At 46.0% G+C, this 15,333-nt stretch overlaps 1 protein-coding gene across 1 annotated transcript in view; it reads left to right on the top strand.

Moving 5' to 3' along the window:
• RSU1 (Ras suppressor protein 1) overlaps positions 1 to 15,117 on the top strand; it is a 220,632-nt gene extending 205,515 nt beyond the window's left edge. The window contains exon 9 of the mRNA XM_004712614.3: positions 14,515 to 15,117. Within this exon, the coding sequence (XP_004712671.3) occupies positions 14,515 to 14,617 (103 nt within the window). The 3' untranslated portion in view covers positions 14,618 to 15,117. The remainder of the gene's footprint in view (positions 1 to 14,514) is intronic.
• The last annotated feature ends 216 nt before the right edge of the window (positions 15,118 to 15,333 follow it).

Raw genomic sequence — 15,333 nt, 5'->3', positions numbered from 1 at the left:
ATCACTCCAGGGTGATGAAGTCTCTGTGTGTGGAAACTCCCCAGTGACCCTGCCTTGTTTCCTTCCCGCTTTTGAGTGCACTTTGGACATTGCCACGTTTAGCGCTCTGCAGTTTAATTGAAAAGGATCGCCTCTTTCCTGAAATGCTTAAGCGGGGAAGCCAGTTGCAGCTACAGCTCTTTCTCTGCGTGTATTCTGTGAGAGCCGTACAGCCCTTGCGCAGCCCTGGGGGAGCATCCCTCCTGAGCGGCATGCCTGCTGGTGACAGCTGGGACCTCTGACATATAACCAAAGACCTTGCCTAATATCCTTGCAACGGCTCGAGGAATTCTTATTAAGTAAAAGCATCATTCAAGCAGACAGGATGATGAAGTTTAATGAGCATCCTCTGTGCATGATAATGTTAGTTTGGCTCTGCCAGGACCCTCGTTTCTACCCTCCAGTGGGGCAGAGAGCAAATCTAGAATGGATGGGATATGGTTTTTTAAGCTGCCTTATATTTTCTATTTTTACATAGCTGGATGTCTGTCTTTTAAGTCAGCTCCCAGTTCCGCTGGGTTGTTTAGATGGATGTCGTTTGCACGTGGAAGTTTACACTGCGTTTGTGCATTGTGTGTTGGGGGTGAGGGTCGGAGAGGATTCTAAGGGAGAGGAATGTGGCATGTACAGCCACTCGTGAACTGCTTGGAGTCCTCTCTCTGAGATTGACTTGAAAAAAACCATAGCCTTTTGAATGAATGAAACTTCTCCCGGGAATAGGGTAACCAACCGTCCATTCTTGCCTTCTTTAAGACTCAGTAACTTATGTGCCACGGTTCTGTCACCAGCACCTCCGAACTGCCAGATAGAATACATAAAGATATGGCAAATGCTTATTAATAATCTAGGCTTCACACTTTGTCCTCAGATTTATTTGTGGAGATTTTAAATTTAGCTCTCCTACCCTAAAATTACAGATTATAAACAAAATTATTTCTCTCCCTTGTTTACTGGCCATACACTTAGCTTTTAAAATTAGTTCTCATCTCGGTCGGTACAAGGACTTCCCATGGAAACACCCAACACAACAGGAGGGAGGCACATGACACGAGCAAATGACTGAAGAAGAGCATATTGTACCGCTCACACACCTGGCATTCTGAAACGCAATATTTACATAGTACACAATGTGTTTCTAGCAGTGCCTCGAGTATGTGGAACACAAAAGAAGTTGAGCCCACAGTCTCCACCCTCAAGACAATCCTGGTCTTAGTAAACAATACCAAAGAAACGCAAGGCTCTGGGAGGCAGAGTAGCTTACTGCGTTGAGTCTGGACCCTGGAATAACTGTCATGTGAGTTCATCCTGGCCTTAAACTTGGTACACAGCAGTTTCTCCACCTGAGAAATGGGGCTGTTAATAGCACCTACCCCATCGGATTGTTGTCACAATGAGAAGTGGACAGTGAAGGATGTCGAGTACTAGCCACAATGGTAGTGTCATGACATGACATGCTTAGAAATACTAATCCAAGAGCAGGGGTTATTCATGTCGTCTCAAGGACCTAACCAGTAGATCCTGGTTAGTCCAAGTGTGTTGCAAAAGCAGAAATCAGGGTTGCCTGGTGTGTTAGTCTGGGTAGACTAGAGAAACAAACCCATTGACACACCTATGTGTATAAGAAAGAGATTTATATACAAGAGCAATTAAACACTGAGAAAACACCCCAGTCCAGAACAGGCCCATAATTCTGATATTAGTCCATATGTCGGATACCAATCTATAAAGTCCTCTTCAGACTCACAAAACAAATGCAATGAAGCTAAATGCGGACAATCACAAGCCAGTGGGTAGAAAGTCTTTGGGTCCAGTGGCGTTGTAAGCATCTCAGTGCTGGCAGGGGTCTCTCTGTGGCTTCTCCGGCTTCCGAGGTCTGGTTGCGTCCATGTGGCTTGTCTTCTGCAATGTCTCCCAGTGAGTAGCAGAGAGAGGTGTCTTCCACCTCCAAGGAGGAAGTACCAGATTTCCCAGAATTCTCAGGAGAAGGCCATGCCCACACAGAAGTCTCATTGGCTATCTCCAGAATGACAGCCTAGACTCCACCCCTGCACTCTTAATCCTTAAATTGACACCAGATTAGGTGACTACCACGCCTGGAAGGAGCAAGCAAGGATTGTGAGTCTTGAAAGTCGGCAGGAGATTTGGCTGGCACAAAGGGGCTGGGCGAGTATTCTAGTCAGTGGTTAAGACAGACCCGCGAAAGCAGGAAGACCAACAGGGGCACCAGCTGGCAGGAACGTGCCTGATCTCACACCTCCCATTTCTGTCGTACCTTATTTTTAAAAGCACTTGAAAGAGTCAACCCAGTCTAATTACCAAAGTTCCTGAGAGGTCGACAGTGTCAAGCATGTCCAGATTTTCCAGGTGAGATATTGGAGATACTAGAACTAATTACAGGGCATGCAGCTAATTGGTGGTGAAATCACTACTAACATCATCTTGGTTTTCGATCACTGTTCTTTTCTGCACTTCATACTGCCTGCCATTGTTCCAGTCTTACTTTTATGGTGAAATTGGCCCAGGGAAGGCATCTTCTGTGTATGTCCTGTGTCCCTTCTATGCTGGATACTGGATCCAGTGGGCTGATAGATGCTGTTTTCTGTGCATAATCCAAGGAGAGAGTCTCCATCGCTCATATATATGAGGGGACCTCTAAAAGTTCATGAGAAAATCTCTTTATCTTTTCATTCTATTTTTCTATGAACTTCCTGAAGTCTCCTCTTATGTATGATACACTGGAGGAGGGAAGTTGTGTTCGTCTGGGTACTTTAAAGAAACAAATCCACAGAAACTCATATATAAGAGAGAGTTTTATATAAAGGCTAAGTGCACATCCAAAAAACATCCCAACCCAGTGCTGCCCAAGCCCACAAGTCCAACACTATATATGTCCAACACCAATCCACAAAGTCCTCCTCCATCTCACAAAACACACACTATGATGCCGACTGCAGGAGGAAAGCCAAGTCAGTGAATGTGTAAATATCTCAGTGCTGGCAGGGGTCTCCACACGGCTACTCCAGCACCCAGGGATGCATCAGGGTAGGTCCATTTGGCTTCCTCAAGGATGTCTTGCAGGAAGTGAGCCTTGCCAGCTAAAGCAGGGAACTAGCTAAGGCAGCTGCACCCTGGTCCGACCATCAGAAAGCCAGAGACCCGAGAACTCGAAAGACAAGGATCACTGAACCATTTATCCCTCTGCCCTTCAACTAACCCCACATGTTTATTGGCCAGGTTGGCACAATAAACTCACTGCCTCAGTACCACCTAACCGGTTCACACTCATAGGAACTCTGGGTACCACAGAACAAAGCACTGCCAATCCCTCTGCCACCCACACAGTCCTTGTATGTTGTAACCCACTGCTGCAGCCACTGTGTGTGAGTCTATCTCACGGCGGGTCTGCTTCTTTAGTTTCTGACCCTCTCCTTCACCAAGCCCAAAGCCCTTTCCCAGAGTCTAGTCCCTCATGATGACATGTCCAAACTCTGGAAGACAAGTTCTTGTCATGCTCATTTCTGAAGAGCATTCAGACAGTTTTGCTCAGTCTTCTGGCAGTCCATGATATATGCAGTCCTCTTGTCCACCTCCGTAATGCAAATCACCGAGTTTCGGGAATTTAACTTTTTGCTTGTCCAGTTTTCACATGCACATGAGGTGATTGAAAAGACCTTGGCTTGTGTGAGGTCCACTTTAGCCTTCAAAGTGGCACCCTTATTTTTAAATACTTCTTTTAAAAATGTCCTTTTTTTTTTTTTTTTTTTTTGCACATTGGCCAAATGTCCTACGTCACTTCCTGTATTCCCTGCTGCTTCCATGGTCAGGCAGTGTGAATCCAAGTAAATGTTTGACAACTTCAGTATCTTCTCAGTTTATCACTGATGTTGCTTATTGTCGCAGTTGTGATGGGTTTTGCTTTCTTTTTGTAATAAAGGTCTAATCTGTATTGAAGGCTGTTGTCTTTGATCGTCATCAGTAATAACTCCAAGGACGCTTCCCTTGCAGCAAGGAATGGATGTCCATCTGCATACTGTGGCTTGTTTCTGAGTTGGCCTCCCTGCTTGATGCCACTTCGTTCTTCATATAGTCCAGCTGCTTGGGTTATTTGCTTCTAGCATACAGATTGAATACATTTGGTACAAGAGTGCAAACCTAAAACACGCCTTTCCCGATTTTAGACCATGGTGTTTCCCTTGTTCTGTTCAAGAAACTCTCTCTTGGTCTACATACAGATTCTTTGCAGTGTATCCAGAGTTTGTTATGATCCATGCGGTCTTATGTCCTTGCATAGACAATAAAATACCGATATTCCCTGCTTCAACCACGATCCATTTGACATGGGTGATGTTCTCGTTTCACATCTTCTTCTGAGTCTGGATTGCATTTCTGGCAGCTCCCTGTCAAGATAGCACGTTTTTAATTATCTTCAGCAAAATTTTACCTGCTTGTGATACGAATGATATTGTTCAATGATTTTCATTCTGTTGGATCATCTTTCTTTGGAATGGGCATAAATATGGATCTCTTCCAGCTAGTTGGCTATATAGCAGTATCCCTGATAACTTAGCATAGGTGAATGAGTATTTTTGGACTGGTCTCCATTTGTTGAAACATCTCAATTAGTGTTCCATAATTCCCTTGAGCCTTGTTTTTTGTCAGTACCTTCAGTGAAGCCTGTTGGAATTCTTCCTTTAATATCATCAGTTCCTGTTCGTACGCTCCCTTCTAAAATGGTTGAGGAGCAGTTGATTCCTCTATTCCTCTGGTACAGTGACGGTGTATTCCTTCTGTCTTCTTTGGAGACTTCCTTCATTGTTCAATATTTTACCCTTAGAATTATTCAGTATTGCAGCTCAAGGCTTGAATTCCTTCCTCAGTTCTTTCAGCTTGAGAAATGATGAACATACTGTTCCCTTTGGGTTGCCTAACTGGAGGTTTTTGCACATTTCAGTCTAATCCTCACCTTTGTCTTCTTTGAAAGACACCCTTTGAAATCTTCCGTTCAGCTCTTTTAACTCTTTTATTTCTTCCACTCTCTTTTGCTAGTTGACATTTAAGAGCAAATTTCCTAGACCCTTCAGACATCCGTTGCGCTATGTTGCCTTTCTTCCTTGTCTTTTTAACGACCTTTTTCCTCGGCTTGTGTATGATGTCCTCCCTCGTTTGTCTGGTCTCCCGTCATGGGTATTCAGTGCATCGAATCTGTTCTTCAGATGGTGTCGACACTGAGGTAGGATTTAGTCAAGGTTGTACGAGGGAACATCATATGTTGCTGGGAAAAGCCCATTTGTACCCTGAACTGTTTGAAGCCCCCTTGTATTTTGGCTCTCGCAGACCTGTTTTAATTTCCTCCAGCTTCACCTTCCGCAGCATATGAGCAGGCGGGAGGTCCAGTTCTTTGGAGCTCACAATGGCAGGCTTTTAACAACCTGCCTCTCGAATGATCAGCATGGTGCGCTGGGCAGTCTGAGAAATCATCCCCTAACCTTTCTGCCCAGAATGGTTTTCATCAGGGACCCGTCGAGTGGCTGCTCAGGGCAGAGTCCACGGTGACTCTACTTTGGGCCCAGCAGCACTCCCCCCACCTCCCACGGTTGAGGGCTGCCGAAGGCAGCGCTCTGTTTTTCATTTTTCTTTCCAGCCTGAGCCTGTTCATCAGACTCCTGAGAGCAGCCGATCCTTTCTTGTCACTCCGAGTGCTCTTTGTTGGTTTTCACCCCCTCCTTAGTCATCTCCCAGTTTTCTTCTGTGGACCTCAAGTTTTACAGGAAAGAAGATTTTCGAGGTCCCTGGACCTCCAGGTCCATTTTCTGGGTTGAACATTTTCCTACCAGGAACTGCTGCCTTATGGGTGACCTTGAGCCAGCAGATTCCCTTTGTCAATAGCCTCTCTGCCTGACTCAGCCGGACAGCAGTGCTCCCTGGGCAGCTCTCGGTGAGGGGGCTTGCTCTGCGGAGCAGGATGAGCAGAGCCGCCTTCCAGGCTGCTCAGGGTGTGTGGCGGGCAGCCAGTGGAAAATGGAACAAACTCACTGCCCAACTACTCTAGGCACAGAGCTTACAGATGTTACAGGAGGTAGTAGCCCTGTTGGCAGCACCTCTGTGAGCCAGCCTACGCCAAGTGGTTGACATGTCGAATTCCGTCCTCGGCCGAACCCTGCAAGGTAGCTGGTGGGGATGGCCATCCTCGGTGTGCAGACAAAAAATAAAAGGAACGTGTAGCTGGTTAGTAACTTTCCTGGGATCACAAGTCATTCAAGACCAGGCCAAGTGGGGAGGGGTGGGGTGTCAGAGGTGCATGGAGTCCTGTAAAGGTGATCCAGGAATCCGTTGTTGGGCAGACAGGTGAGACCTGAGCACAGAAAGACCTGCTGTCTTGAAGGTGACACTTGTGCCAGGGTCCCTGAGATGTCTGGGGCTTTCTCAAGGGCAGTGAGTGGGAAAGAGCTGGCTAAGCAAGTGAGAGATGCTGAATTCACCAAGCTCCAGGGAGGAAAAGGGCAAGTCGTGAGAGCAGAAAAGGCAGGCAGTCAAACTGGCGGAAGGCTGCCCTGAAGGCGGTGTGTGGGCCATAAGCCTTGGTGTCTTGGGGGCTTGCAGGAATCATTGAAGCTGTGAAATACCTTCCAGTCTAACTGGATAGACAGCCACTGCTTTGCCTGCCCCAGCTTTCTTCTTCTGGTAGGAACAGCACCCCACTTTTCCTTCATTCCTTCAGTGATCTCCTACTCCAGAAGCATACCTGTTCCCTTTTTGCTGAAGGTGAACTTATTCTCTCCTCTCCTCACCTGAGCTGACCGGTCCGACCCAGAGAGACTCACTCACGACATGCATTCCCTTGTGCTGCTCTAACAGATTCCCACCACGTTCATGGCTTCCAACAGTACCAGGCTGGCCTACAGTTCTGGACACGAGAAAGTCAGACACATGCGTCATCAGGACAGCATTCCTTCTGGAGGCTCAAGGCTCTGTCTCCAGGCCTTCCCAGCTCCGAGAGGCTGCCTGCTGCCTCAGCTTGGGGCTCCTTCCTCCATCTTCAGATCTAGCCAGGAGCGTAGCATCTGGAAATCACTCTGCCTTTGGTACCCCTGCCTTCCTCTTATAAAGATCCTTGTGAGTCCGTCGGATCCATCTGGATAATCCAGGATAGCCCCCCCACACACACACACACCTCAAGATCTTAATCACATCTAGAGAGTGCCTTTTATCATGTAAGCCATTCACAGGGTCTGGGGACTCCATGTGGATTTCTTTGGTGGCCTTCATTCCTCTTCTGTCTACCATACTTCCCAAAGACAGATTCTGTAACTAATAGCTGGTAGAGCCAGGAACTGGGGCCAGTCACGTCATTAAATGGGAACAGGCGCCCTGTGCCTTGCCGATGACCCTCTGCCCAGCCAGCTGGAGGAGTTGGAAGGCTTGCACAGTGGACCACAGCGCCATCCCTGCTCTGCCGATGACTCACTGAAGAAGTGGGGCGATGCATTTAGCTCATCCTCATCTGCTGTTTTCAAAGAGGACTCAAGCCTTTCTGTTTGGAGATTCAGTGTTCACCGGGAATAAACTCCCTGCCATCCAGTCGATGCCGACTCAGAGCAGCCCTGTAGGACAGTAGCGCTGCTCTAAGTCCACGGCTGGAACTCTTTACAGAAGCAGACGGACGCATCCTACCCCAAAGATCAACTGGTGCGTTCCAATGGCCACACTTGGGTTTAGCAATGAAGGGCTTTAACCACACTGCCATCAGGACACCCCAATAGTGTGTTGATTTTTTCCAGGGGGAAGAAGAAGCCCTTAAGGTGTAAGGAAACCATGTAGTTACCTTTATCTCACACGCTAATGCTAAGCTATGGAAGTCCAGTTTTTCACCGAGCATCACTGGCTACTTCCAGTAGGCTTGCCTGGCTGCAGGGCTTCTATCACTTCCACAACCACTCTGTCAGGAAATACCACCCTTGTTTTACAGATGAGGAAATCAAGGCATGGTAGGGTGAGGGTGGCTGATAATGAAGTAACAAATGTAGGGTTAAACATCATGTCCAGAGCCGCAGTCCCCAGTGGACCCTCTGTTGTGATTTTCTCTGTAGCCTTAGGAAGTCTAATCCCAGTAGAGTGGGGTCCGAACATTAAAAGGTAGGGATTAAACCTTGCAATGTTCCAGTTCTAGCTTGAAAGGAGAGGGGCGCTCTACTGAGTTTCTGGGTGGCTTTTGCACTCCTTTTAGAAATGACAGCCCTGTAGACCCACCTGCAGGGGCCAGGCACACACCCACCTCTTCTGTTGAATCTTCCCTTGACCCACCTCACTCTCAGCTCATTCAGTGCGTAGCAAACAGAGGATCTTTGTCAAGTGTAACTTTTCTTCCACCGTTCTCTGATTTCTGACTTGCCAATCCATTGTTGACTACATGTATTTATGGCCGGACTCCATCATTTATTCCCATGTGCATGGAATGTGTGCAGTGTTATTTCTGCAGATGCTTGTCATCCTGGTAGTTTCCGTGAGCTCCGAGGAAGACATTTGTATTTGTTTCCCTTTTAGAGCAAACCCTTTGACTTGTATTAAACCCAACCCATGGGGACCCCAGGGCTTACAGAGTAGAATGACTCCATCGGGTTTTCTTGGTTGTAATCCTTACAAAAGCAAATGACCAGTTCTTTCTCCACTCCCAATGGTTGGACTCAAACTGTCAATGTGGCGGCTCGTCATGGAGGACAAGCTATTTGGGCCACCCAGTTGGAAAAGGAAGGAGACAGGAAGCTATGAGAAAGCTTAAGAGCTGAGCACACCGAGATGGTAGGCTTTTTTGTGGATGCAAGCTCATAGTCCGACCCTTGCTTTATTCCAACTCAGAGGAATTTGGGAACTGTCGTCCTCCAAATTAAAGCAGTATTGAGCCGCACGTATGGAGGGAGTGCCTTGAATAAAGGAGGAGGGGAGGGCAAGGCGAGCAGACGGAAATGTGTGTCAGCATGTGTGAGTACGGAGAAGAATTTAACCGGTGAATCTATGTGGGCTCAAGTTTGCCTCCACCGAACTAGTGTGTATGGGAGAGATGCTGAAAGGAAAGGCCACGTGATTAGGGACACAACTGCAGTAAAATTGTGACTGGCAGAACTTTTCTACTCTTGAAACAACGATTCTTTCCCTGAGACCCAGGGCCACCTGATAAGGGTGTGAAAACAGCAGAGGAAGACCTAGATATGCAAGTGATGGGGCTTGAGGCCCTTCACAATTGTCGGCTCTGAAAGCATATGCGGGTCTATCGGGTTGTCTGAACTGCAGGTTCTCCTGGGGAAGGAGGAGGTTCTCTGGTGAGGACAGGGAAAAGGCTGATGGTACCATTGGGGTACTGTCAGGAAGCAGGGCAAAGACTGACAGGGCAAATCCTCTAAGTGCATACATCTAGACGGAAATGGAGAGCCCACTTGCAGACTCTAATGTCCCAGGACACTACCTTGTCCCTTTGCCTGATGGCACTTAGAGGTTTGCCTGCCGTGGCCTTCACACTCCGGACTTTAGACTCCTTGACATCAGTTGTTGCTCTTGTTGCTGGGTGACCATGAGTTGATGCCGATGTTTCGTGACCTCTGTACAACAGAATGGAACTGCCCTTGGCCCGGTGCCGTCTGCACAATTGTTCTTGTTTGAGCCCATTGTTGCAGCCGCTGCGGTGTCAATGTATCTTGTTGAGGGTCTTCCTCTTGTTCACTGCCCCTCTGCTTCACCAAGCATGATGTCCTCCAGGGACTGGTCTCTCCTGCTACCATGTCCAGAGTACTGAAGATGAAGTCCCTCTGCCCTTGCCTCCAAGAAGCATTCAGGCTGTACTTCTTCCTAGACCGGTCTCTTTGTGCTTTTGACAGGCTATGGTACTTTGAGTATTCTTCACCAACACCATAACTCAAATGCATCGATTTTTCTTTGGTCTTCCTTATTCAATATCCATCTTCAACCTGCACCTAAGGCAATTGAAAATACCATGATGAAGTCAGGTCCCCCTAAATCTTCAAAGTAACCTCCGTGCTGTTCAGTACTTTAAAGAGATCTTGTGTAGCCGATTTACCTCCTGCAATGTGTCATTTGATACGTGGTCTGTTGCTTCCAGGAGCATGGAGCGTGGATCCCAGCCAGAACAAAATACTAGACAACTCCAGCCTTTTCTCCATTTGCCATGATGTTCATAGTGGTCCAGTTTGAGGATTTGGGTTTTCTTTACATTTGGCTGAAAGCAGAAAACACTAGAAAGAAAGATAGATTCTTGTGCTTCATTGACCAGACAGTTGCCATGCATACTGTAGGCTGCAATCCTTGATCTTCATCTGCAAGTGCTTCCAGGCCTCCTCACTTTCAGCAGGCAAGGTTGCGTGATCTGTGCAGTACTAAACCAAACCCTTCTTTCTCCTGCGGAGAAGCTGGTGATTTTGAACTGCTGACCTTATAGCTAGCAACCCAGTGTGTCGCCACTATGCCACCAGGACTCCTTCCTCCAATCCTGATGCCGCATTCTTCAAGTAGTCCACCTTCTCCGAGTATTTGCTAAGCACACAGATTGAATAAGATGAGAGAACTCAACCCCGATGCGTCCTTTTCTTGGTTTTAAGCCATGCACGATTCCCTTTTCTGTTTGTACAACTGCCTCTTGACCCATGTACAAGTTGTGTGAGCACAATGAAGAGTTCTGGAATTCTCCTTCTTCTCAAGTCTGTAGTTTTTATGATCCACACAGTAGAATGCCTTTGCCTAGGCAATGAAACACCAGTAAACATCTTTCTGGTTTCTCTGCTTTCAGCCAAGATCCACCTGGCATGGGCAATGATATTCCTTGTTCCATGTCCTCTTGGCCTGAACCTTTGGCAGCTCCCTGTCAATGTACTGCTGCAACCATTGTTCGATAATGTTCAGAAAAATTTTACTTGCATATGATATCAATGGTGATATACGCATTCTGTTGGGTCACCTGAATGGATATGCAGCTTGCTCCCTTCCGGTCAGTTAGCCAAGTAGCAGTCTTCCAAATTTCTTGTCATAGATGATTGAGTCCTTCCAGTGCTTCATCAGCTTTTTGAAACACTTCATGTGGTCTTCCATCAATTCCCGTACCCTTCCTTTGGCTAATGTTTTCACTGCTGCGTAGATTTTTTTCCCTTCAGTACCATTGGTTATGACTACCTCCTGAAATGGTTGGGTGTCAAGTACTTCTCTGTGGTACAGCAATTCTGTGTATTTTTTCCATTCTCTTTTGATGTTTCCTCCACCATTTAATATTTTTTCCATAGAATGGGAACCCGAAACTCTATTTTTTCCATTGTCTTTTGATGTCTCCTCCATTATTTAATATTTTTCCCAAAGAATGTTGCAACCCAAAACTCTATTTTTTTCTTTAGTTCTATCATTTTAAATATGCTGAGCATGTTCTTTTTTGGTTTTCTGACTATAGGTCTTTGCACATTTCATTAGCATATGTTACTTTGTCTTCTCCGGCTGCCCCTTGAAAGCTTTCTATGCGGCTGTTTAACGTCACCATTTCTCCCATTTGCCTTCCCTACTCTACCGTTACGAGCACGTTTCAGAGTCCCTTCTGACGCACACTTTCATCTGTTCTTTCTTTCCTGTATTTTTGATGACCATTTTCTTTCTTCGTGGATCATGTTCTTGACATCATCCCACAGCTCATCAGGTCTTCGGTCATTCGTGTTTAATGCATCATGTCTGTTCTTGAAATGCAGGTGGTAGGTCGTCAAGGTTGTCTCTTGGCTCTTGTGGACTTCTTTTCATTTTCTTCAACTTCAAACTGGATTTAAATATGAGCCTCTGGTCTCTTTTTAGCTGATGATATCATAGATGTAGTCAGTTTGATTTCTGTGTTCCACCTGAAGAAGTCCACATGTATGATTGCCTTTTGTGTGGTTGAAAAAAGGCATTGGCTGTGAACAAGTTGTTGGCCATCCAAAATGCTGCCATGCACTCTCCAGCTTCATTTCTATCACCAACACCCGATTTTTTGATTGCATGTTTGGTCTTTTTCAGACTGAAGACATTGGTAGAATTCTTCCATTTCTACATCACTAGCTTTAGTGGTTGGTGCATACATTTGAATAATCGTTGTATTAATTGTATTTCCTTATATGCAGATAGACATACAAAGATCCTATCAAGGAAGTGTTGTATGTCAAGAAAGAGCAGGGAATATCGTTTGTGATGATGAATGCAGTGTCATTCCTCACTCTGTCATTCCTAGCAGAGTAAATTATAAGAGTTCCTAGTTCAAAATGGCCAATACCAGTCCATTAAAGCTTACTGACACTTAGAATATTGATGTGTTGCTCTATTTCATTTTTAATGACTTCCAGTGTTCCTGGATTCATATTTCGTACATTCCAAATTCCAATTACTAATTGATGTTTGCAACTACTTTTTCTCATTTGGAGTCCTGCCCCATCAGCAAATGAAGGTCCCTGAAGCTTTGCTGCACATCATTATGGTCCACTCTACTCTGAGAGGGCCTCGTTGTGCCTGACCGCCACTTCACCTGACAAAATGTCAGAGCCAAGAAAGGTGTCAATTCGTTGACGGGATAGCAATAAGGAGTATGTTGTACAGGGAAATTAGTCTTTGTATCGACACCTGTTCAGTCCTATTGTGTGTGTGCCTCTTGACCTGTGGGGCTCACCTTCTGGCACTCTCTCTGACAATCTTCTGCTTCTGTTCATGAGGTTTTCAGTCGCTGATCCTGTTGCAATGCTGTCCAGCGGGTTTTCAGTGGCCACTTCCTCTGCAGTGGGCAGCTTTTTTCTTCTCCGTAGTGTGTTCTTCCTCTGGAAACTCTGCTGAAACCTGTTCCCTTTGAGTGACCCTGATGCTATCTGAAATATTAGTGACATAGCCTACAGCATCACAACAACACACCAACTACCACGGTGCGACACGCTGAGAAACAAGCGGTGGTGTTTGCTGGTAGACGCTGGCGAGTTGGCTTCAACTCATGATGTCTTTTGCCAGAAGGCCAGGCAATGCCTTCACGTTACCTGCATTTGTCACAACCACTGTGTAGTGCCTTCCAACCTTGGGGGGGGTGCGGGGTGGAGGGACTAATCTTTCAGCACGATAGCTGATGAGTCTCTTATGATCTATAATATTCATTGGCTAATTTTTCAGAAATAGTTCACCAGGTCTTTTCTTTCCACATCTCTTTGTTCTAGAAGCCCTGCCCACACTCACGTCCCCTTCAGTATGACAATCTGGGTGGTGCTCGAGAACAGAGACCTGTCTTAATCATTGTTGCTAGTTGACCTTGTTAGTTCGGCCTTGAAGGAGACACTTGGAAGACTCTGGAGAAAATGGACGTGTGACTTACCAAAACAAACGCTAGTGTCTCACTTTCCCTATCACTGTGCCTGACAATTTCATATACCACACCCTCCGCTCAGCCTGTCAGCCAAGGTGGCGCTGTCATCTAGAGTACTGGTAGACATCAAAGAATGGCTCATTGTGTATGGCCACCAGTCCACCTGGCAGAATGTCAGAATCAAGAAAGGGGTCAGCTCCTTGAGGGGATAGCAATAAGGAATATATTGTACAGGGAAATTAGTCTTTGTATCAACACCTGTTTAGTGTGCACCAGGCAATTGCAACAGACAGCGTCAGATAATGCCTTTGCTCTAGAGAAGCTACTGGGACACCCACAGAGCTCTCTCCGTGACAGTTAAAACATAAGCAGCGTTGAAGCTGAGCTGTGTGTACATGAGGTGGCTTTTAATTTAGTTTCATCAGAATGACTCATAAATTATCAATTAATTAATATCTGATGTTCAGTTAAATGCTCTCAGCCATGGAGCTACCTTAGCCCTGCCGAAGACCAGGCACTGTAATTGTAGGGTACTTTGTCAACATGTAATCAGCGGTACTTATGAATGTGGCATTGATGTGTTGTAGCATCCCAGCATCATCCATCATGTGTGAGCAGCCAGAGCCGGCTGACACCATTGCTCTTTGTCACATTATCCAGCCCCCGGGCTTTCAGGCCAGGCAGGATGCTCACTTTTCACTAAATGGACACTCTATCTCTGCAGTTCAACCCGATTTTTGTCACTGTCGATGTAAACACTCATTGCCTTTGGAGCTGCAGCACGAAGCAGCTGGGGCGCGCGCTCCTGGTTCTCACCCTCACCGAGCTCTCGCCAGTGCGGTTTTCACACCCTGTCCAGCAAGTGGGAAATTCCTGGAGACTTGTCCAGAAATGGACTTCATGGCGTGGTGTGTGTGTGTGTGTGTGTGTGTGTGTGTGTGTGTGAGAAATTTTCATACTCTTAAATATAGTGTATTACCCCGAGAAAAGAGAACTGACTTTTTCTTTGTTTCTGTTTTAGCTTCACTGACTATTCTGGAGATGGATGTATTGTTTAAAGCTCTGCCAACAGAAGCTTATCTGGTGTGCGTGAAGTAGCTCATGGTTTCTTCTCTCTCTCTTTTCAGCCTCTACGGCAGACACATGCAGGCAAACCCAGAACCACCAAAGAAGAATAATGACAAATCGAAAAAGATCAGCCGGAAACCCCTGGCAGCCAAAAACAAATGAGGGCTGGGCATGGACTGGGCTCTCGGCCTGCTCTCCACAATCACTCCTGACTTCGCTTGCTCTCTCACAAATAGGTACAATGTGCGTGTGCCTGTCTTTCCTTCCTGCCCCCTCCCTCCCTCTCTTTTTCCTCACTTTTTTTAAGTGTTTAGCCTCCTTGCCTTTTACATTCTTTCGGTAGGTGGTAGATTTTTATAAGTTCTTAAACCCATTTCCATTTGTTTCCTTAAAATTGCCAAAAGCAGGAAACAAAGCACTAATTCAACTGCAAATTCCACAGCAGGCCCAGGTCTCGCTTCCTTGAATAGCTATCACAAAGCCGCTTCTTATAAAAAGAATAATTAAAATCATGTAACCATTTAAATGTCACCCTGAACACGCTTCACTCTTCTGCTTAGTCACAGAAGTCATGACTTAGCTTTGTTGCACGCTTTCCTTCACCACCCAGAAACGGTGTTAATTTAACTTCCAATTGACTGTAATAAAACCTTGAGTTTGTATTATGTGTTGCTTCTTTAGTAGACAGATGACAGAACATTTCGGATCTTGATGGCGGGGTTGAGGGGAGGCCCACAATTGTGTTTACTTTTCCCCGTAAAGATGATCTCATCAAATTTAATTGATTGTGGAAGATCAAAAGCCCTTAAAGAAATGTAAAATTATTCAATCATAGGTAATTTCTTCTCACATCGGTTTTTATCAAGTTTTGGTTCTGT

Source organism: Echinops telfairi, unplaced genomic scaffold (genome assembly GCF_000313985.2).
Source record: "Echinops telfairi isolate 266 unplaced genomic scaffold, ASM31398v2 ScPeMD7_7473;HRSCAF=8511, whole genome shotgun sequence".
NCBI lineage: Eukaryota > Metazoa > Chordata > Mammalia > Afrosoricida > Tenrecidae > Echinops > Echinops telfairi.
The sequence above is the reverse complement of the archived record's forward strand: the minus strand, read 5'-3'. Positions and strand labels throughout refer to the sequence as shown.